This window comes from Octodon degus, unplaced genomic scaffold, assembly GCF_000260255.1.
Source record: "Octodon degus isolate 3935 unplaced genomic scaffold, OctDeg1.0 scaffold00016, whole genome shotgun sequence".
Lineage (NCBI taxonomy): Eukaryota > Metazoa > Chordata > Mammalia > Rodentia > Octodontidae > Octodon > Octodon degus.
Genome location: NW_004524592.1, coordinates 24,365,416 through 24,386,809, shown reverse-complemented (window position 1 = coordinate 24,386,809; position 21,394 = coordinate 24,365,416). Strand labels below are relative to the sequence as shown.

Here is a 21,394-nt window from a genome sequence, read left to right as displayed (position 1 = left end):
GAAACTACAAATTCATTAACACAGGTGAATATAGGTTCTGCCTTGATAAGGAAGTCACTGCTTTTCTGATTTTAAAAACAGAGTCAAAGTAGGTTTTCAAAAGTTTGCGTAAGCCAGGTGTGGTGGCATATGCCTGTAATCCCAGCATTCAAAAGGCTGAGATAGCAGGACTGCCATGATAATGAGGCAATCCTCGCCCCCCTGTGTGGTTCAAGGCCAGTCTGAACTGCACACAGAGACCCTATCTCAAAAAAGAAAAAGGTTTGTGTGAAAAAGTATATAAAATATATATATATATATATACATATATGCACACACACACAAAGTACTAAACTAAAATTGTGGTATATTCCAAAATTCAGAGAAAAACTATGGCTATAGTTATTACACAAATTGTGAATGCTATACACCATCTTAAGACATCAACGAACACATCAATGAAAACTAATTAACATCCAAATAGACCTAGAATTAGAAACCATTGAAGGTATTTATTTCTGAAGAATAGGCCAAGAGTAGGAAGGCCGAGATAGAAAGCTATTGTATTATTTGATCTTTCTACAAACTACTATTAGATTTTCTGTTTAAAAACCCTACTGAAGTGACAGACTGCAAGAGGAAAACAGCGTAGGTAGTGAAAATTCATTCAACTCGAAACCCTTACTTAAAAAGAATCTTTTCTAGCTGCGAGGTAAGGACGGTGAAAAAGATAATTCTTCAGCCGTCTGTATACAATCTTTGCCCTCAAAGAACTTGGATTTGAACGACTGAAATGAAAGTCAATATCAGAAAAAAAGATATTGATTTTATCACGAATACTATTCGCATGTCAATGGGCAAATCGAATTATATAATTTATTTTATATACCTTCACTCAAAATTATCTGTCTCAACTAAACAGACAGGAGCCCTTGAAAAACAGTCACTGACAATTCTCAACTCACACTTCACTTTCTCCTACTGCCCAAGGGAGTAAAATGTTAAAATCAGAAATGTGACAAGAGTCATAGTCCGTAGTTTTTTTTTAATAAGTAATAGGCTTCATATTCTCTACCTTGCTCTTTAAGTCTTCCTTTAAAGCAGTTACGCAGTGGTTACTTTCACAGTTGCCTAGAGGTTCCCAAAGGTTTGTGACCGAGGAGGAAGAAGGGCTGGAAACCGGACGGAGGTGGCGCCGCGCACGCTGTACGGCTCGCTCCAGCTCTCGCAGCGGACACGCGGAGCCACGGCTGCACTTGACACTCTTGTCCCACCCACGAGCCCCTGCAAGAGACACACAACACTGGGACCCGAGTACCTGCCTCTGAGTCTGAGAACGCAGGCGGGCACAAACACAAGGGGGAAGGAGCGCCTACACGGGGCCCCAGCGCGGCAGCTGATGCTGGTGCTCCGGCTCAATGCACCCAGCCCCGCATTTCAGAGGTTTCTACAATACAGGTTGTTGCTGGGCACCGGGAGCTCACAGACTGGCCTCTGCAGGCGAGCCAAGAACGCCGAAGTCCGTTCTTCGGAACCTGGCCTGGAAGGCGAACCCGGAAATGCCCACTGACAGCTGACGGCCTTTCCCTCCAAACTCAAACCAGCTCGACCCCCATTTTTGACCTCACAGCCGCGCGACGCAAGGTTAAGAAAAGCCCCCAACTTCTTGCCGCCAAACGCCTGCCCAAACTAACAAGCAAATGTAACTAGCGAGGAAGAATGTGACAGGAGTCTGTAATATTGGATGAGAGAATGGAAGGTCTACTGAACAGCCTACACTACACGCAGGACAGGGACGCCAAAATGTGGGTTACATTTGTGTGGTACTCAGGCGTTAAGCGTGGACACCTAATAAGGGTCCTTTCTCGGTGCCAGCGTGTGCTGGACCGTGTAGCTTCCTGCCCTGGAATTGCAGTCGGCTGCTTCATGTGAGTGGTTTCTCTGAGGGTCTGGGTTAAGCAGATTACCTCTGCTGCAGTCTTTTTCTTCCGGTATAAGCCCCAGGAGGGAAGACCTGGTCTGCGGGTCTAGTGGGAAGTCTGATCGCACTATCACCCACACTGGCGTGAGAAAGGAAAGACCTTGGGACCTTTTCTAGGAACTAAGTTTGAGCAGTGGAGGCAGCGTTAAGAGAAAAAATAGGTTCGGAAGCAGGTTTACTTTTATGAGTGTATGTCGGAGGACTCGGAGGTTTGTGGGGGAGAGGATGGAGACCGCAATTCCGCGTCCCTCACGTTACCAGGCACTGTTTTGGGCTATGATCAGAAGCACTGGACAGATTAGAAAGAGCACCAAAAGAATACACAGACAAAACTTCCTCCCTAAATCCCCTCGCCCACATCTTAGTGAGGAAGTCACAAACTGAGCAAAGTAAGTAAAAACACCGTGTTTTAGGTCATTGTGAATGCTGAAGAGAAAAATAATCTGGCTAAAAGGAGGATGTAGTTTGAATATTTAGTGTGGCCAGGGAAAGTCTCACAGAAAGGGTGACTTTCTCCTAGGTGACAGAGATGAAGTGCCTTCAGGCAGGGGTACCAACCTTTGTAAAACAGGATGGCAAGGAAGCCTGCATCAGCGTTGAATGGAAGGGATAAAGCTAGAGATCAAGTCCGGGCGAACAGGGACAGCTCATGAAGAGTGCAGCTACCTTTTGTCCTGAAGGAAATTGTAAGATTTTGGTCAGTAGAGTGATACGATCTGATTTCCTTTTAAAAGGATCACTCATATGGCGAGAACAGTGGATTAGAATAAACAAGGCCAATTAAGAGGTTTTTGCTGTAATTCACAGGGGAGATAATAGTGGGTTCACTACATGTGAGAAGAAATAGCCAATCGTCTTTTTTTTTTTTAAACCAGTCATATACTTGCTGTACTTAATGTGCGAGCGTATTTTGGGTGGGAGTTTAATTATATTTATTTAGACTCAGACTTTAAAAATGAACTGTAGTATGAGTTTGAGGGGGACAAACAAATAAAATCGTAGCTTTGTCGTTTAATACTTAAGTGGATTTAGGCAGATAATGCACTTATGTCTCAGTTGTAAGTAATATCTTACAAGGTTGCAGAAATTAAATAGCAAAGTATGTAGTGGACCTGGTCCATTAAAGTAATAGTTACTCTTATTAGCTATGTTCTTGGATAAGAAATGGGAAAAGATGGTGGGGAGTGGATGGCTAACTCCTATTAATCTGAGCCAGGTAAAAGACTGCACTGTTAGGTAAGAGTGACTGCACCAGTAGAGGCAGAGGTGGCTCTGTGCTAAGGGGGGGGGGAAGGGTAGGGGAGGAATCAAGAATAAATGTGAACCTTAAAATAAAGTGATTTTAGATCTTCTGTAGGTTTGACTCTGGAATTGTGTTTGTCTCTGAGATAGATTTTTCTCAGTGTCCATTTTTAAATTTACCTTTTTTTAAACTTTGACTTTTGACAAATACGTTTTTAAATAATAGCTTGACCTTAGCCTAGTTCTAAAAGGTGTCATGGACTCGCATGCTTTCACATCCATACAGTTTTGGGGTTTGGTGAATTTTTTTTGTATTTAACATGTGATAATATGGGCTTACATGTGATTATTTTACTACCTTTTTACTCTGCATGGTGATCACCTGAAGTGTTTACCATTTGCTGTGAGAACATTTAGAGCCCTCTTGTCCATTTCAGAATATATGATAAATTATTTTTAGTTACAGTTACCTTACTGTTCTATAGAATATTAGAACTTACTCTTCAATCTATAATTTTTTATCCATTAATCAGCCAAGCCCTACTAGCCTTGAGTTTTTAATTTGATGACTTTATTTTATAGACAAGTGTTAGATTAGCCACAAAGGTAAGCAGAAAGCATTCAGTGAATTTTTGTTCTATGTTTGTTTGTTTTTCTCTACTTCTCTGAAACCAGAAGATTTTACATCATTCTCATAAAACCAGTTTTTCTTTTGGTATTCTTGGCTAGTTGTACCTTTGGCAAAATTCTGTGTGCTGCTTGCTGTGGATTATTTTGCCTCCTGAGCTAAAGCTCTTAGTTTTCATAGGTCTCCTTAGAAGACCTTTAGAGGGAATTCAAGTTGAAGTGTGCTCTATTTCATTTAGTTTATTCCTTGGTTGCATATAATTTAATATCAGTAAATGCATAAGAAAGGGCAATGGTAGTATGTACTTCATGGTGTTGAAATAATTAAGTTACTGGTGAATGTTTAGAAAAGAATGTAATTGATATTGAAAAAAGCAAACAGTAGGTATTACTATCTAATGTGAATCATAAAATGTGTGATAGCTTCTATTAATTTTGTAATTCTGAATGGTCAAGTAATATCATTATCACTCTATCATAGCCTACATATGTGTTTTCCAGTAATTTTTTTGTTATTGACATGCTTTCTTATTTTTCATCTTTAATTCTCATTTTTTAAATCTAATTACTGGGTTGAGTCCATTTTGTTGAGTATTATAAGGAATATATGTTTCGCAGTCCTACTTTTATTTACCAATTCACAGTTTAAAGCTAGGCTTTACCCTAAGCAAGTATTTGTAAACTTATAACCAGGTATATAAATTATACTTATTTTGTAGTGCATTAAAATTAGTTAAGTACAAGTAATATATAGTTTTATATGTAGCATATCATTATCTTACAGTATGTAGAAGCATAAAAATCTTCAGGGATTTTTTGAAATGCTTGTGTCTTACATGCTATTTTGAATTATGTGGGAGTGAGATATACACACACACACACACATATATATATATATATATATATATATATTTTTACTTCATCAGTCATTAGTTTTGTATGAGAGTGCGTTATTCAACATTTTTTAACTTTTGAAAACGTTCATACAGCTTACTTATACAAATATCCAAACTGAACGGAGTAGCTTTGTAGTTGTTATACTGTCAAACTGCAATTATAACCTAATCTTAACTATGACCCTTTTGTGTTTTAGGTTTGATGTAATTGTAGTTTAGCTTTACAAAAACTGGCATAGCGATTGATAATCCCTAGTCTTGGAACTCCTTTATATAATAATGATGGGGGATCATTCAGATTTTCTCACTTATATTTCTGTCAGTTTCGTTCGAAGTTTTACCATTTTGGCTTATCACCTCATTTTTTCTTCATAGCTGTGTGTGTCTTCATGTTCAGCTTCTTTCTGTATTGATACATGGTATTCCTTATGTATTTTATTGCAAAAGTCCAACTCATATTTAACTCAGTTTTTTAACTAACCTGCTTCCCAAGCAGTTGATTTATTAATGCAATAAAATTGTATATCCTGTTTTTTCTCTTAGGCTAGGATTTATGATCTCTTTTGCAAATTAGTCTTGGTCTTGGAAGATTTTAAACTGTTTAGTGAGTCAGAGCATTGGTCTCAGGTTTTGTTTTTTCAGCTATGTGGCTGGTGTACATTTGTAGATGACTTATTAGAGCCGTTGGCTCACTTAGGAAAGCCATGCTATGCTTACATAATTTTTTATAGCACTTGAAATACTATTTTATTTTGAAATTTGAGTGATGTTTTGTATGCCATACCTTTGCAAACTATATTTTTCTAAAGTGTGTCTCTGCCTTCCCATTTAAAGACTGTGCTTGTTTGTGCTAGGTGTACTTCACATATTAAAAACATTTGTTCATTACTTATATTAGATTAAAATTGTCATTAAACTAAAAGATTGCTATAATTCAGCATACTAAAATTCAGAAAAGCACAATATTTTTACTTTAACTTTCTTCAGATGAACATTTTTAATTTTCCTCTAAACCCTGGACTTTGAAATAATTTGAGGAACGTGATCATTCTGGTCACTTTGTAGAAAAAGGTAGAATTTTAAAATGATATTTCTATTCCAAGTATTAGTCTGTATTTTTAAAAGCTGTTAAAAGAATTGTCCATGTAAAACACACACACTTTGCTAGGGTTTTACCAGGTTGACCTCCCTTTTAACATTTTCTTCATTTATTAGCAACTTGGTTTTTGTAGGGTTTTATTTTGCTTAGGTTTTGTGTCTGTTATATACGGTGAACTTTATGATAGAGTATTTTCAATGTCTTTTTTTTCTAAAAAATTATAAATTCAGAATATTTTTTTGTATGGGAAAAATTTGCACAATAATTTAAAATTTTGAAACAACCTTGAGTTATTTGTACATTGACCGATTTTTTTTTATCAAAAACTTAGGATTTATCTAGAGCAGTTTTATTTGCTTAAAAGATTGTTTATTTCAGCAGTGCTTTATGTCACTTTTACACGTTGAAGTATAAACTGATATAAAGTCAGGTAAAAGTGTACAGGCTCATAGTGTGACTAATGATTAACCTGCTCTTATTGATGCAGTTTTTAATCTAGTATGTGGCAGTTTAAGCTTTACCATGATAAATTAACCTCAATGTTTATAGCATGTTTATCTTGGCAGGATTTAAAAACAATATTTTGAATGTATTATAGAACTAAAAGGCTATATCATGTGTGTGTATATATATATTTTTTGTATATATAGTATATATATCATATATACACAACTGATCTATGATTGAGCATATTCTCCAGCCTTTATAAAATATTTTTGTATACTAAATATTTCTGTTATTTATTGAAATATGTATAATTTCATGAGTAACATTTGGAGAAGACACAAATATGAAAAGCAAAAAAACAATTAGCAAAACATCATTATTAGTCATATGCCTATTTGGAAATAATTTCAGTATATATATTATATGGCCTTTATTAACATGTTTAGTATTTATTCCTTGTGAAGTAACACACCACTTTTATTTTTGTATTTAGGAGTTTCTGTCGTTTTTTGGCAAAAATGACAACCAATGAGGCTGTTCTGAAGAGACTGGAGCAGAAGGGGGCAGAGGCGGATCAAATTATTGAATATCTTAAACAGCAAGTTGCTCTTCTCAAGGAGAAAGCAAGTAAGAAAATTTAAGGAACTTGAATTCACATATTAACAAAGGAGGAAAATGTTTACCATATATATTTTTACTTAAGTCATCTTGATAACTTCTAAATTTCTTTAGTATTTAAAATAATATATGCTAGGCTTACAATAATTAGAATTGGTAGTAGTAAGTATATATTATATAGAGAAAAAATGTATTATTTTAAATTGCTGGATGAAGATTATTTTTAAAGTTAGTTGGAATTGCATTAGAGGTAACAGGAAAATTGAGTGAGATCAAATATGAAATCGTATGTCCTAGAATATATGGGGGAAGGTATGTACTTTCATATCACTTCCTAAGGTATTCTTTTAAGTTTTACTTAAAATTGCAAAGTTATATGTACAAAATCTCACTTGAAGATTTACTCTTTAGGGTTGAATCTAGTTTTATGGAATTTACAGTGCTGGCAATCAAATATAGTGTACTCTACCACTGAGCTACTTTTCCAGCTCTTTTTAAATTTTTTTTTAAATGTTGAGATGAAATCTCACTTGTTACCTTCCTGCCTTAGCCTTCTGAGTCATGTTGTTTTAGTAAACATTAAACTCACATAAAGGAGCTGACCAAATATTTGGTGTGTGGTGTTGTCCTAGCCGTGTGTACACAGATTACGTTCTTTCCAAATGGTACTCAAAAAGAAACGTTAGAAAATACGTATTTCCAATATAGTCCAGTAGTCCATAATAGTAGTGGGTTATCTGCATGTCAGAAGTTGTTGACTTGAGCCTTTTATAGCTCAGCATATTAATATGGCTTTACTTTTTATACCTCATTTTTATACTTTTCTGCTGGATGATTAAGACCAAGATAAAGCAAGACCTATACAACAAAAAATATAACTTTTGTATCTGGCAAGGTCAGTCAGATCCCCTCAGGAATTACCCTGAAATCCTGTACAGCAGTTTGTAGGTCTTTTGCTGAATTTATGCACCTACAATATACGAATGGCAATGGAGTACCCATCTCTGACAAAAGTAAACAAAAGGGGATATAGATGAAGGACCATTTTGTAGTGAAAAAAAAAAAAAAATGTATGTTGTGTGTGTGTGTGTATACAAAATAGCATAGTTATACAGCTACTTTCTCTTAGTTCAATAAGAAGAAAATTTTGAGCTAACTGTTTATATAAGATATGTCTGCATTTTGTACTATGAATAAGTACTACAAAGACAATATATAATGTATTAATTATTGTAATTGTCCTACTAACCTGTTTTGAAAATGTCTCATTTCTACTTCTTAATAAAATTAATGTAAAAATACATATTTTAATTGTATTTTCTTGATCCTAGTTTTGCAGGCAACACTGAGAGAAGAGAAAAAACTTCGAGTTGAAAATGCTAAACTGAAGAAAGAAATAGAAGAACTGAAACAGGAGCTGATTCAGGCTGAAATTCAGAATGGAGGTGATAGATTAGAGTAATGATAAGATTTGATTTCTAATAATGATATCATTTACTAGGTCACTTTTATGCCTGTTCTCTTACAATGTCTCTTCTGTGCATTGCTCTCCTTTAACAGAAAGGAAGACAGAAATTTGGAAAAGGCAGATAATTTTGCCAGTGTCACAAAAAGGTGGCACAGCTGGGGTTTGGAAACCTAAGCTTTTAATCTTGTTCGATACTCAACTTCATCATTATGGTTGCTATTGAATCCTTGTCAATAAGTATTAAATGGCTTTAGTACTATTTAATTAACATTTATTAAAATTTATGCAGAGTGCTATGTGCCAGTTGCATTACATGCATTTTTTATTTTATCCTTAAAACATTTTATACAAATATAGTTGTTTTCTTTATAAAGAAACGAAACTGAATAGAATAGTTGTCTGAAACCACATAATTTTTGAGTTATTTATGGCAGCAGATAATTATAATTTCAAATATATTATAAATAAAGTTTTGATTATTTTCAGCATTTCTGTGTTAATTTACATTGCTATAAAACATTTTTGTTAATAGTTTAATGATTTCAAAGTACTGCACAGAAAAGCTTTATGATTATATTGTAGAAAATTACTCTAGGGAAGTTGAGACCAAGTAAATTAAAAACTATTACTGTTTGCTTCCTTTTGAACAGTATTCTGTCAGTAGATTATTATTTTTTTAAAATTTTCTTTTATTAATTTATTTGGTACAGGGTCTCGCTACACAGGTCAGACTCCTAGTTCTTCTCCTGTTTCAGCCTGCCCAGTGCTGGCATTACAGGCCAGTGCGACCAAGATGACTTTCAGTGGCCAGTGCCCCAGGGTGCTGGGGATGCATGGCATGCAGTAGCAGGGATTGAACCCAGGTCCTTGTGCTTACCAGGCAGGTGCTTAGACTGCCAAGCTATCTTCCCCAGCCCCAGCTGATTATTTTTAACATCATCTGAAGTATACCCTTAGTTAGCTAAGTAATCATAAGGGCAAAATCAATGATGGATGAGTAGAGTTGTCAACTAGAGAGAATGTTGTTTGCCAACAGAAAATTTCGAACTAGTCAGACTAAGAGATGTGGAATACAAATACTGAATTAAGTAAACAATGAAAATACTCTAGTGTAAAACTCATTGTTTTTCTTTCAGTGGTTAAAAACAAATTGATCTCATGAGCATTAAACTTGTAAACTGTTTTATTGCTGAAATGCTAGCCTAGTTAGTGTTGTGAACTACAATGATGAATTCTGCCTAATGGTAGAAACATAAAATAGGGATTCACATTGCTGAAACAAAGCAGTGCTATTTAGAGAACTTAAAAAAATCCCTCAGGGAAGTGCTGTATGAATATGGCCTGAATCTAAACTACATCAAAATCTCTCCTGAGCTTATATTTTTCTGTTAGCAGAGGAAGTATGTAAAATGTTTTTAGCCATCTTAGAACATAGCTGAAGAACTTTATTTTTTGAAGAAGTTGCTTTTTGACCATAGTGTTATGCTCAAGTAATTTTGTCTCCCTTAATGCTAATATAGAAATGACTAGTATTAAAATATTTTCCCACTTGTTGAAGAGATCTGCTGCAAGCATGCCTCCGCCAGCTATGACAGTGTGCTCTTTGGAAGCAGACCTCCTGCGGACATGCTCTTCACATCTCTCCAGGCGGGTGGGCCTGTGCCTTCACTTCCACATGGCTCAGATTTATCCCTGGTAAAATGGCTGCATGAGAAGAGCAAGCTTGTGAGAATTACATGAGTCAGCTCGTAGGAAGCATTTTGAAAAAGGCTTGGGACATGATATATCCATGATAAATATCAGCTGTTGTTATTATCTGTAGTTTGCTCACTTTAGTAATGAATGATTAAATAGCAATCATGCCATTTTATGTTACTTTTAATAATGGTTAAAACATGCTTAATTTCTTAGCAGCTTTTCCATACCCTGAACATAATACTAGACATTTGACAGTAATGTGCAGTTAATTTTTCTTTTGAAAAGGAATTTTGATTTATGTTTCAGTTTATATTTTTTAATCTTTTGTTGAGCTAATATATACTAACATCTGTTTCAGTGAAGCAAATACCATGCCCATCTTATACTCCACTGCAAGCCAATTCTGTGACTGCTGAAAATGCAGCACAGTCAACACCAGTAACTGTATCGTCTGGTGCCAAAGAACACGTAAAAAAGCGGGGAGAAGAAAAGGCGAAAGAAAGAACTGAAAAGAAAGGTAATTTTGACCTTTAAACTTACTGGCTCTCGACTGGTTTATCAGATGATGTTACCATTTTTAATGCTTATGATAATGGTATAAAACAAAAAGTTGAAACTTATGAACTAGAATAAAATTAGCATCATTATGCTGTTGGAACATGGAAACTTACTCCGTCCTGAAGAATGTGTGAATGTTAAGTAGCTCAGCAAGGTGAAGCTGGCCTTTTGGGTGAAAGACCAGTATAGTAAAACCAGAAAACAGTTAGAAATGCAGTGTAGAAACCTATATGTACTTTGGAATGACTAAATTTTGGGGCATAGTTTCAAATAAGTCACAATTAGGAAGGTAGTTTTGATCCAGTTGTGAAGGTAGACAAGGGATATCAGTCAAAGCATGCTTTCTGAACTAAGACATCAGATATTAAGGTTTCAGGAACCATTACATTGTTGGTATCAGTGTCTACTTGAAGAGTGACACTTAAAATTGTGCAGTCACCCTTACCTGTCCCTCTCAATTTTCATATTTAACTGAGCAACAATTTTTTTTTTTTTTGTATTTAGTACAGGGTCTCACTACCCAGATCAGACCATAGTGATCTCCTGTTTTTCAGTCTCCCAAGCACTGCGATTACAGGTGTGCGCCACCTCACCCAGTCTTAATTGCTGTCTCAGCGCACCCTGGGAGCAGCTTTCACACAGCACACTAGGGATCGAACCCTGGTCCCCGCGTTTGCCTAAGCAGGTGCTTTAATCTGCTAAGCTATCTGGACAGCCCTGAGCAACAAGTCTTATAGTGCCTATCAACAAGTTAAGACTAGAATCCAGTTCTGACTTTTATTATGTGTTGCTGTTTGTTCAGGTGCTTTTGATCTTTCATCTGAATCTGTGTATTAAAATTTTACCTTTTCCATTACTTTGATATTAAAACTATTTTTCTAATTATAAATTTAAGGCTCCTTTTAAATAAACTTCACTTTTTACTAGAATTTAATTTTGCCAGCTGTGTCTAAAGAAGTACTTTCAAATTCAGTCTGATACTTTGTGTTATGGTCAAAATTGCCATGGGGGGTTGTTTGGTTGTTATTTGAAAAATACAAAATAGCTGAGGGAATTGTGAACTAACCTAAGCCAGTTTAGCATGGTGTACATCAATTCCTTCAGGTAAATATGAGTAAGTAGCTTCTATGAATTAGAAATAGGTAGATGTTGCGTGTCCTCTTACATAACTTCACCACTAGGTGGTATGATTGCAGTGAGAGCAAAATCCAGTCCTTTATAAAATTTATTAAGAAGGGATTACAAAACAGTTGCAAATTCTTCATAAAATTTATATTATAAAGTTTATTAAGATTGTCACAATACAGTTGGGGAGCCTATTCCTATCAAATATGTGAAGCCCATCTTCCATTCTCTGAGGAGACATAGTAATTTGATTGTGGGACTGATCAGCCTTATAGCCCAATATGACAAGACAGTGTCCTTCTTTAGAGGGAAAGGGAAAGCACAAGAGCGCTCAGAGCCTCAGGCCAGAGTATTAGTGTCCAGTTAACTTCCTGAGGTGGTAGAAATGCATCCCGTGTGCCTGGTTGAGATGTGACCTGAAGTCTGCGTGTGGCTGTTGAGCTATGTGTTTAGTGTGACTGAAGAGCAGAATTGATAATTTTTTTATTATCAATTCTGTATTGTGACAGTTCTATTCAACAGTTTCAAAACAGGTTAGTATGACAGTTACAGTAATACATTGCGTATTGTTGTCTTCCTAGTAGTTATTCACAGGACAAGATATAGACATGATACCTTGTCTAAACAATATTAGTACAAACCTTTATTCTCATTGAACTAAGAGAAAATAGCTGTATGTCTATCCTAACTAGTATATACATATATTTTCTTTTTCACTACAAATTGTTCCTTTATATCCCTCTTGTTTTGTCAGAGATGGGTGCTCCACTGCAGTTAAAGAAACTGTATTTGGAGAAGTCTTTAAAGGACCTTTACATACTTGAAACCAGTCTATAGGTTGTAACTACTTGAATTCAGCAAAATAACCCAATATAGTCCAATGGTCCATAATAGTAGTGGGTTATCAGCAGAACTGGCAATTGTCAGAAGTTGTTGACTTGAGCCTTTTACAGCTCAGCATATTAATATGGCTTTACTTTCATGCCTAATGGTTATACTTTTCTGCTGGATGGTTAAAACCAAGTTAAAGCAAGACCTATATAACTAAAAATATAACTTTTGTATCTGAGCAGGTCCATCAAATCCCCTGAGGATTTACCCTGAAACCATGTATAGCAGCTTGTAGATCTTTTGTCAGTGTCAGCTGTCTGGATAAGTCATGACCGTTACTTAACGGAATTGATAATTTTAAATTTACATGTGAATGGCCGTATGTGGCTGACAGGTAATATGTTGAGCAGTGCTGGTTACAGAGGGCTGTAGCATAGATGTTTGGGTGTAGGTTCAACCCATGTTCCAGTATTGTGCTCCTGTGCAGGCTAGAAAGTCCACATGTTTCTGCAGTTCCAGGTACACACCTTGAGCATCACTCAGTGTCAGTGGGACATTTCTAAAAGCCCTTTTTGTAACAAAGCTTGTGCTATAGGTTTTCTGAAATGTGGATTCCTGATAAAGATATTTCAGATGTCTATGAAGTAAAAATTAAAAAACAAAACAAAACAAACAAACAAACAACAACAACAACAACAACAAAAAAATATATATATATATTAGATTTGGTAACTCGGCATGGTGCTGCACACTTGTAATTTCAGCACTCTGGGAGGCTGTGGCAGGAGACTCACAAGATTCAACCTAGCCTGAGAAATTTAGAAATTTATTAGGAATTTGTGTGAAGCCCCTTAGGAATTTGTGTGAAGCACATGGGATGCATTTCTACCACCTCAGGAAGTTAACTGGACACTAATACTTCGGCCTGAGGCTCTGAGCACTCTTGTGCTTTCCCTTTCCCTCTAAAGAAGGACACTGTCTTGTCATATTGGGCTATAAGGCTGATCAGTCCCACAATCAAAATACTATGTCTCCTCAGAGAATGGAAGATAGGCTTCACACTCTGTCTCAAACATAAACTGAAAAGAGCTGAGGATGCAATCAATTGCAAAGGCTCTAGAGTTCAATCCTTATGATCAAAAAACTGATTTTTATTTATTTTTTTCCCTCCTGTTTTCAGCCTCCCAAATGCCGGGATTACAGGCATGCACCACCACACCCAGTCTCTATCACTGTCTCAGCGTGCCCTGGGCGCGGGTTTGGCATGGCATGGCATGCCAGGGATCAAACCCTGCATGCTGCACTCTGCCTAAGCAAGCAGGTGCTTGGTCCACTGAGCTATCTGTCCAGCCCTTGTTTGGTTTTTTGGTTTTTGCTATTTTAAAAATCCTTGCAAATTTGTCATATGGAAAATTTTACACTTTTAAACTCTCCTGGTGAGATTAAATGTGAATGTCTTTTCACAGAATCCTGCTTTTCTGCTCATCTTTGTAAGTCTTTATTTCTTCACATAATTTTTATTACATATTCATACAGTAGTCCGTCCGTACCCATTGGGTTAACATTCCATAGCCTTCAAAGGACTCTTAAGACCCTGAATGGTACAAAACCCTCTATATTCTGTTTTTTTCTTACACATGCATATCTGTAGTACAGTTTAGACATTGAGAGATTAACAAAAATAAAATGGAATAATTATAATGCACAGTAATGAAATTGTCAGCATCACTACTATTGCCATTATTAAGTAACATAAGGATTCCTTGCACACAAGCTCTGTAGTAACTCTGCAGTCAGTCAGACATGGGAGATAGCTACAAAGGTACCAATAGGCATGTAGCATATACACCATGTATACTTTGGGTAAAGGAATGATTCACCTCCCAGGCAGGGTGGAATGGGATTTCATTGATGCTACTCAAAACAGTGGACCATTTTAAACAAGCAAATTGTTTATTTCTGGAACTTTCCCTTTATTTTCAGACAGCAGTTGACTATAGCAATCTAAAACATAAAAGTGTGCCTTAGATAAGGGGACTACTGTAGACATAGGTGTTTTCCTTGTTCTCCTTAAAAGAAGTTTTGAGTGCCGTGGCAGCATGGGCCAATCACCTATTTCCAGATCCTGAGAACTTTCCTAGGCTGTAGTAAATGCTGAAAGAGTAAGCAAAAATAGAGTTGAAAAAAGATTGTTTCCAAGCTACAATAACTATCCTCTGCATACAGATTGGACAAGCAATAAGTTTTCATTTTGGGCTTACATTCTTTTTGATGAAAAGTAGAAGATAATTGTAGACTTAAAAATTATGCATCCTCTGAGCCGGGGAGACAGTTCAGCGGCATAAGCGCCTTCCTAGCAAGTGCAAGGTCCTGAGTTCGATCCCTGGTACTGCAAAAAAAAAAAGTGGGGGGGCTGGGGAGATGACTCAGAGTAAGCGCTTGTCTGGCAAGTGCAAGGGCCTGAGTTCAATTCCCAGTTCCACCAAAAAAAAAAAAAAAAAGAATTATGCATCCTCTTTGCATATTGCATTTTGACCCTAGTTAAAGTGATCATATGTTAAATTGAATTATCAGCTTATAAATAAAAGCAAGATTGTGAAAGCATGGTCAGAATAAACTCATTTCTTCTGCTTGAATAGTTAGCTGGGGATAAACTGAAAAGTCCTCAAGTCTAAAGAGAGATCCCAGAAGTGGAGAAATCCACTGTATACTTTTGCATATAACTGGTGAGAGCAACATTTTATCATTGAAGTTGAGTTTCACTGTTCATCATGTAGTTTAGTTTATATCTGATTGTTGATTAGGATGTGTTTTTTAAATAAAAGATTTTCATCTTTCAGAGTCCAATAAAAATTTTAAAAGATTTTCTAAAGCTCCGTACTAGAGAAAGGCAAACTTTTTAAAATAAAAGGCTCCAGAGTGGAGACATTAGGTTGTGAGGCCAGAAAGTCTTTATGATAACCATTCAGCTGCGCTGTGATGCCAGGAATCCTGCATGCCAGGTATCCAGAGACAGAATGAAAGTGAGTGAGCATGGATGCTGTCCCAGTACAAGCCTTTGCTTTATGCAAATAGGCAGCAGGCTAAGTGGAGCCCATGAGCCAGTCTGCCAAGTTCTGTGTAACTAGAAATGCAGATGGTTTTTTTTTGAGAAATAGCTAAAATAATATTTGATATTTGGTGACATAAATAATTCTTTCCTTTGTTATTAAGTCAAGATTTTTTTTTTTCTTTTAAGCGCATTAGTATTGCTGCCATGGGTTTCTCACACTGCAGTTTTATTTTAGTCTGATGTTTACCCTTTGATGAACACTTTTTAGGAGAAAAGAAGGAGAAAAAGCCATCTGCAGCAGGAAGTGCTGACTCTAAGCCAGTGGATGCTTCCCGTCTGGATCTTCGAATTGGCCGAATCATTAATGCCAAAAAACACCCTGATGCAGATTCTTTGTATGTAGAAGAAATAGATGTTGGAGAAGCAGCCCCAAGAACAGTTGTTAGTGGCCTAGTGAATCATGTTCCTCTTGAACAGGTAAAGTATATGCCTAATGTATTAATTATTGCAACCATCCTACTAACCTGTTTTGAAACTGTCTCATTGCTATTTCTTTCTCAGTAAAATTAGTATAAAAAAAATTAATTGGAAAATCTTAAAAAAAATTACTTACCTTTGTCACCTTCCTTCTTTCTTGATGTCTTTCCTTTATGATTTCATCTCAATCATTTCTTGGCCTTTGGCAAGATCTAGAGCAGTATGTGTTCTTATGGTTTAATAATTTTGTGTCAAGATGACTATAGCATGTAAGCTAATATTGATTAATTCAAATGATTAGTTTAAATATGAATTACACAAAAAAGAGAACTAATCATGGTGGTGCAGTGATTTTTTTTTTTCGGAACCAGGGATTGAACTCAGACCCTTGTGCTTGTCAGGGAAGTGGTTATTCTACTGAGCCATCTCCCCAGCCTCATGATTTTTTTTTTAATCAAAGAATGATAACACTCCATGATGGACCAGTGATAAACATGATGATGAAAGCTGTTGTTTATGAAGTATTCAGTCCATGTGACTTACACATGCTCTTCTGTTTACTGTTGCACACTGTTCAGTGTGAGCAATTTTCCTCTTCAGGAAAAGTGAATCAGCTTGCTCTCATGGGTTATACTGATCCAGTTACAAGGCTGAGTACCCTGTAGAGTGTAGACAATCTTACTGCTGCTCCTTTTTTTTTATTTCTACTAGGGACTGAACTCAGGACTTTGTGCTTGCCACACAGGCATTTGTGCTGCTGAGCTCTCTCTCTGGTCCTGGCTACTCCTTTTTAAAAGAAACAGGAAAATCACTTTTATACATTCCATTGCTAGACTGTGGTAACCAAAATGTAAAACCAAATCTGTTTCCTTCATTTCTTTATGTAATCATTCAGTAAGTATTTAGCCAGAGGGCCTCTTGTGTTCTTTAGCTGTGGTGAGTTGTTTGGAGCATTTTCTTTTCATGTGTGTATGATTTCCTAATGAAATGAGTTTGGACCCACAGAAACAATGATGCATCCACAGAAGTGTAACATTTGTTATTTAGTGTAACATATGTCTTCAGTATATTTTCTCCAGGTGATTATTCTAATCATCTGTGCAGTGTTAGCTACCAATTTTATGTTTCATACAGATGGAAAATCGGATGGTGATTCTGCTTTGCAATCTGAAGCCTGCAAAGATGAGGGGGGTCCTGTCTCAGGCGATGGTGATGTGTGCCAGTTCACCAGAGAAGGTCGAAATCCTGGCTCCTCCTGATGGGTCCATTCCTGGAGACAGAGTCACTTTTGATGCTTTCCCTGGTAAGTATTTAGTAATTATTTCAATTGTTCAGGAGCCAGTTTTCAAAGTGATGATTTTAATGCTTAGCTGTTAAAATCAGCCCTGTGTGCAGAGCACAAGGCTTAATATAAAATTAAATGACCATCGGCACAAGTGCCTACCTGGCAAACACAGGTCCTGAGTTTGATTCCTGGTACCATAAAAAAATAAAATAAAATAAAATAAAAATAAAATAAACAGACTTAAAACACATTAAATAACCATTCAGCGTTACTAGAGCACATTGGGCGTAGCATGTCACCCTCCTCTTCCATGAATACACACTATAACACTAGACGTATTGCACCCTAAGTAAATGTTAGTGTTCATACCTGCTTAGCAGCAGAGTGTGACCTGAATGTAGAACAAACCAATGTCCTGCAAGATTTTTTTTTTTTTTTTTCTGTATTTTTTAGTAGGGTCTACAAAGGCTCACTACATAGATCAGACTCATAGTGATCTGCCTGTGGTCAGCCTCCCAAAGAGCTGGGATTACAGGTGCACATCCACACGCCCAGTCTCAATTGCCATCTCAGAGTGCTCCAGGGGTGAGGCTGGCACGACACATGGGGATCAAACCCTGGCCACTGCATCTGCCTAAGCAGGCATTTTAATCTGCTGAGCTATTTGGCCAACCCTAAGATTTTTTTGTTTAATGTATTTGGTCCAGGGTCTCTCTGCAAATTTTGGACTCATAGTGATCCTCCAGTTTTCAGCCTCCTCAGCAGTGGGATTACAGGCATGTGCTACTATGCCCTCTCTGTGTGGCTGGCTTAGCATGCCCAGGGACAGGGGCCAGCATAGCATGTGGTGCTAGGAATTGAACCCCTGTCTCTGCACTTGCCTAAGCAGGCATTTAGTCGGTTGAGCTATCTCCCAGGCCCCTCCAAGATTATTTAAGTTGTAGAATTGTCTATAATCATAGCACAAAATACAGAGATGGGCGAAAGATGCCTAATTCTCAAAATGCAGAAAAAAAAACCATGTTAAATTATTTGATAATCTTGAAGAAAGTTTCATTTTATGTTTTTTTCTTCCATTAAAGTTGCCCCTGAGGCAGGAAACATCACAGTGTATTGATAGGTCTTAAAAATAGGTCTTAAAAGCAGAATACCATCTTAAAATACATCTTTAAAAAGCAGAAGAAAAAGAATGCTTGACAGATGTAGAATAAATGTTTACCTCATAAAATGAAGACACTTCATAAAAAAAAGGAGTGAAAAATTAAGAAAGACTACATGTTCCTAAAAATTACTCACCCAGCTAATAAAAGCAAAAATAAATTAGGTTCTAAAGTAGAATTAGGTTCTAAAGACACAATTTATTTGAAGACGTGTATAGACACATGAGATAGTAAAGCTGATGTAATTACATAGCGTGCACCCTTTCTAATCCTATGTTAAATGCCTTTAAGTATTAGAATATGAGCAGTTTAACATATGAGTAGTAAGATACGTGAGTGAAAGTGTGGATTCTTTTTATTTTTATTTCTTACGTATTTAGTACAGGGTCTCATTGCACAGATCAGACTCGTAGTGATCCTCCTGTTTTTGGCCTCCAAGCACTGGGATTACAGGCACATGCCATCATGCCCAGTCTCATATGCCATCTCAGCATGCCCCAGGGGTGGGGCTGATACTGCATGGGGATCAAACCCAGGACCCCTAGTGCTTGTCTAAGTAGGCACTTTAGTCTGCTGAACTATCTGGCCGGCCCAGATTATTTTTCTTGAAACTCAGTTCCAGTCTCATCAGAAGTAGGTCAATCTGAAAATCACAGGACTTTTTACAAGTACCTGTGACTTCAGGTATATGTTTTGAACCTTGCTAGATAGCAAACCGTAATAGTTTACGAGATCATAATTATTTGCCCTCTAAGAACATTTGGTAGAGAAATATTCTTCTCTCCAAGTGTCTGAACACTTTCGTGGGGAAACATGGTGGCTTTGGAGTCTAGGAGTGTTTGATCACCATTCTGTTCCCACAGTGTCATCCTGTGCCAAACCTCCCACTCTGGGTAAGCTGCACATACATCCTGGACTAATCTGTGCTTTGGTGTAGAAGCCTTGTTCACTAAACTTGGATAGGATACAATAAAGTGAATTGTTTTTGTATCATTTAGAATACATTGGAAAAAACTAGCAAAGATCAAGGAATCCTGGGGGCTTGGTGGTGGTTCAGTGGTAAATGGTTGCCTGGTAGGCATGAGGCCCTGGGTTTTGTCCCTAGCACCAGGAGAAAATATAGCATTTGCATTTGCCTTACTTCTTACGTAAGTACTTAAGAATTGCCACTTTCTTGAGTGTACTTCTGCACATACATTATAGTCAGATATTTGAAGTTACTTTAGCTCCCTGTTTATAAGTTTGGAAACTGAAGTCCACAGAAACTTACCTACAGGGCCAGACCATTGATGTGGGTGGCTAATAGTGTAGCATTTAAGTTTGTTCCTTGCGTGTTTATTAATGAAGGCTCATAGTTCTTTTATTGCTATGAAACCTCTCATTCTCTTATCTCAGCATCGACAGGTGACTAGTTCATTACTCGAATCCATTTTTATGGCCTGAGTGTTACTCTGAAATAAACTGACAAATTTTTCTTGAGTTAACCACTGACTTAGCAGTGGAGGTGATAATGAACCACTGTGGATTTGCTACCTGTTCTGTGCTTATGAATCTCTAGATCATTTGGATATTTGTACATGTACATTTCCTTTGGTCCCCAGCTTGGTATGTTTTTCACATTTTCCCCTATGCCTTCCTGTTTTGGAGAAGTTAATATTTATAAAGTTTGTGACATTCATCAGTCTACCTTTAAAATGATCTGTGGGATTGCTTGAATTACTTTCTAACCTGGCAAAGCTGAATACTGTGGAATATCTGATATACTGGAGCCTGGTTTTATCACTGCTCATTCCCTACATCTCCCACACAGCTCCTCCGCCTGTAGCAGGGAATCTGAAAAGCTAATAGCATGGGCCATGAGTCTCACAGCATTCTTAGAGAACACCATGATTGGTGGGTGCTGTATTAAGCATCTGTTTCACATTGTAAAACAGCTTAAGTTGTCTGCTGGTGCACTTGGATATTCATGTGATAGGCTCAGTTTCTAGAGATTAATGTTTTATTTTCTGCTAATTAAGTTTGGCTAGAAATTACAGTTGGAAAAAAAATTAAAAAAAAGAAATTACAGTTGGGGCTCAATCGTTCAAATTACTGTTTGGCCTTCAAAAGAGTTTTTCACCCCTATTTTTCCTAATTACACAGCTAAAAACTCCCTAAAAGGTGCCAAATAATGTGTTAATAACCACACCTACAACCTTGACCACCCTTCCACCCCTTTTAAAATCTGCACTGTGAGAAACTATACTTATTACTACTTGCGTGGGATAACTGGTCCCTGTAGCATTATATGCAGGAGGCAAAAGCAATGACCACCTTGTAAGAACGTTATTCATAAGGGCTGGCCGAATAGCTCAACACACTAAAGCACCTGCTTAGGCAGAGTGCAGCAGCTGGTGTTCGATCTCTGGTGTGCTGTGCCGGCCCCGCCCCTGAGGTACACTGAGACTACGATTGAGACTGGGCATGGTGGTGCTCTCCTGTAATCCCAGCTGTTGGGAGGCTGAAAACAGAAGAATCACTACAAGTCTGATCTACGTAGTGAGACCCTGTAGACCCTGTACCAAATACATTTAAAGAAAAAAACAGAAGAATGTTATTCATTGTTTCGTAATAAGCAGGAATTTCTACTTGGACTTTTCACATCTAGGGTCATGTTTATTTCCATTGATACTGAATCTTGTTCTAAACTAATAGTTAATAACAAAACATAGTTTTAGTCCTTGAATTCCTTTATTTTATTTTATTTTTTTTAAATATTTATTTATTTATGTGTGTGTATGTGTGTGTGGCCAGCTCAGCCCACCAGGGGGCGGGGCTGGCTGGCATGTGGTGCTGGGGGATTGAACCGCGG

General features: G+C 37.1%; 2 protein-coding genes across 9 annotated transcripts in view; one reads left to right on the top strand and one right to left on the bottom strand.

Moving 5' to 3' along the window:
• Positions 1 to 1,570, bottom strand: part of Tbck (TBC1 domain containing kinase) — a 214,982-nt gene extending 213,412 nt beyond the window's left edge. For 2 of the 5 annotated variants that reach the window (XM_023710019.1, XM_023710020.1), the window contains exon 1: positions 1,302 to 1,377. The gene's annotated coding sequence lies outside the window, so the exon portion shown is untranslated. Of the gene's footprint in view, positions 1 to 1,297; positions 1,407 to 1,453 lie in introns of those variants that run through there. The other 3 variants (XM_023710021.1, XM_023710017.1, XM_004626700.3) reach the window with 3 other exon arrangements.
• Positions 1,571 to 1,698: 128 nt separating this feature from the next.
• The window catches only part of Aimp1 (aminoacyl tRNA synthetase complex interacting multifunctional protein 1), a 32,626-nt gene continuing 12,930 nt past the window's right edge, over positions 1,699 to 21,394 (top strand). Inside the window, exons 1-6 of one of the 4 annotated variants that reach the window (XM_023710022.1) lie at positions 1,699 to 1,784; positions 6,765 to 6,898; positions 8,221 to 8,334; positions 10,414 to 10,572; positions 15,890 to 16,098; positions 17,233 to 17,401. In XM_023710022.1, coding sequence (XP_023565790.1) covers positions 1,732 to 1,784; positions 6,765 to 6,898; positions 8,221 to 8,334; positions 10,414 to 10,572; positions 15,890 to 16,098; positions 17,233 to 17,401 — 838 coding nt within the window. In that variant the 5' untranslated portion in view covers positions 1,699 to 1,731. Of the gene's footprint in view, positions 1,785 to 1,807; positions 1,908 to 1,965; positions 2,350 to 2,384; positions 2,466 to 6,764; positions 6,899 to 8,220; positions 8,335 to 10,413; positions 10,573 to 15,889; positions 16,099 to 17,232; positions 17,402 to 21,394 lie in introns of those variants that run through there. The other 3 variants (XM_004626699.2, XM_023710024.1, XM_023710023.1) reach the window with 3 other exon arrangements.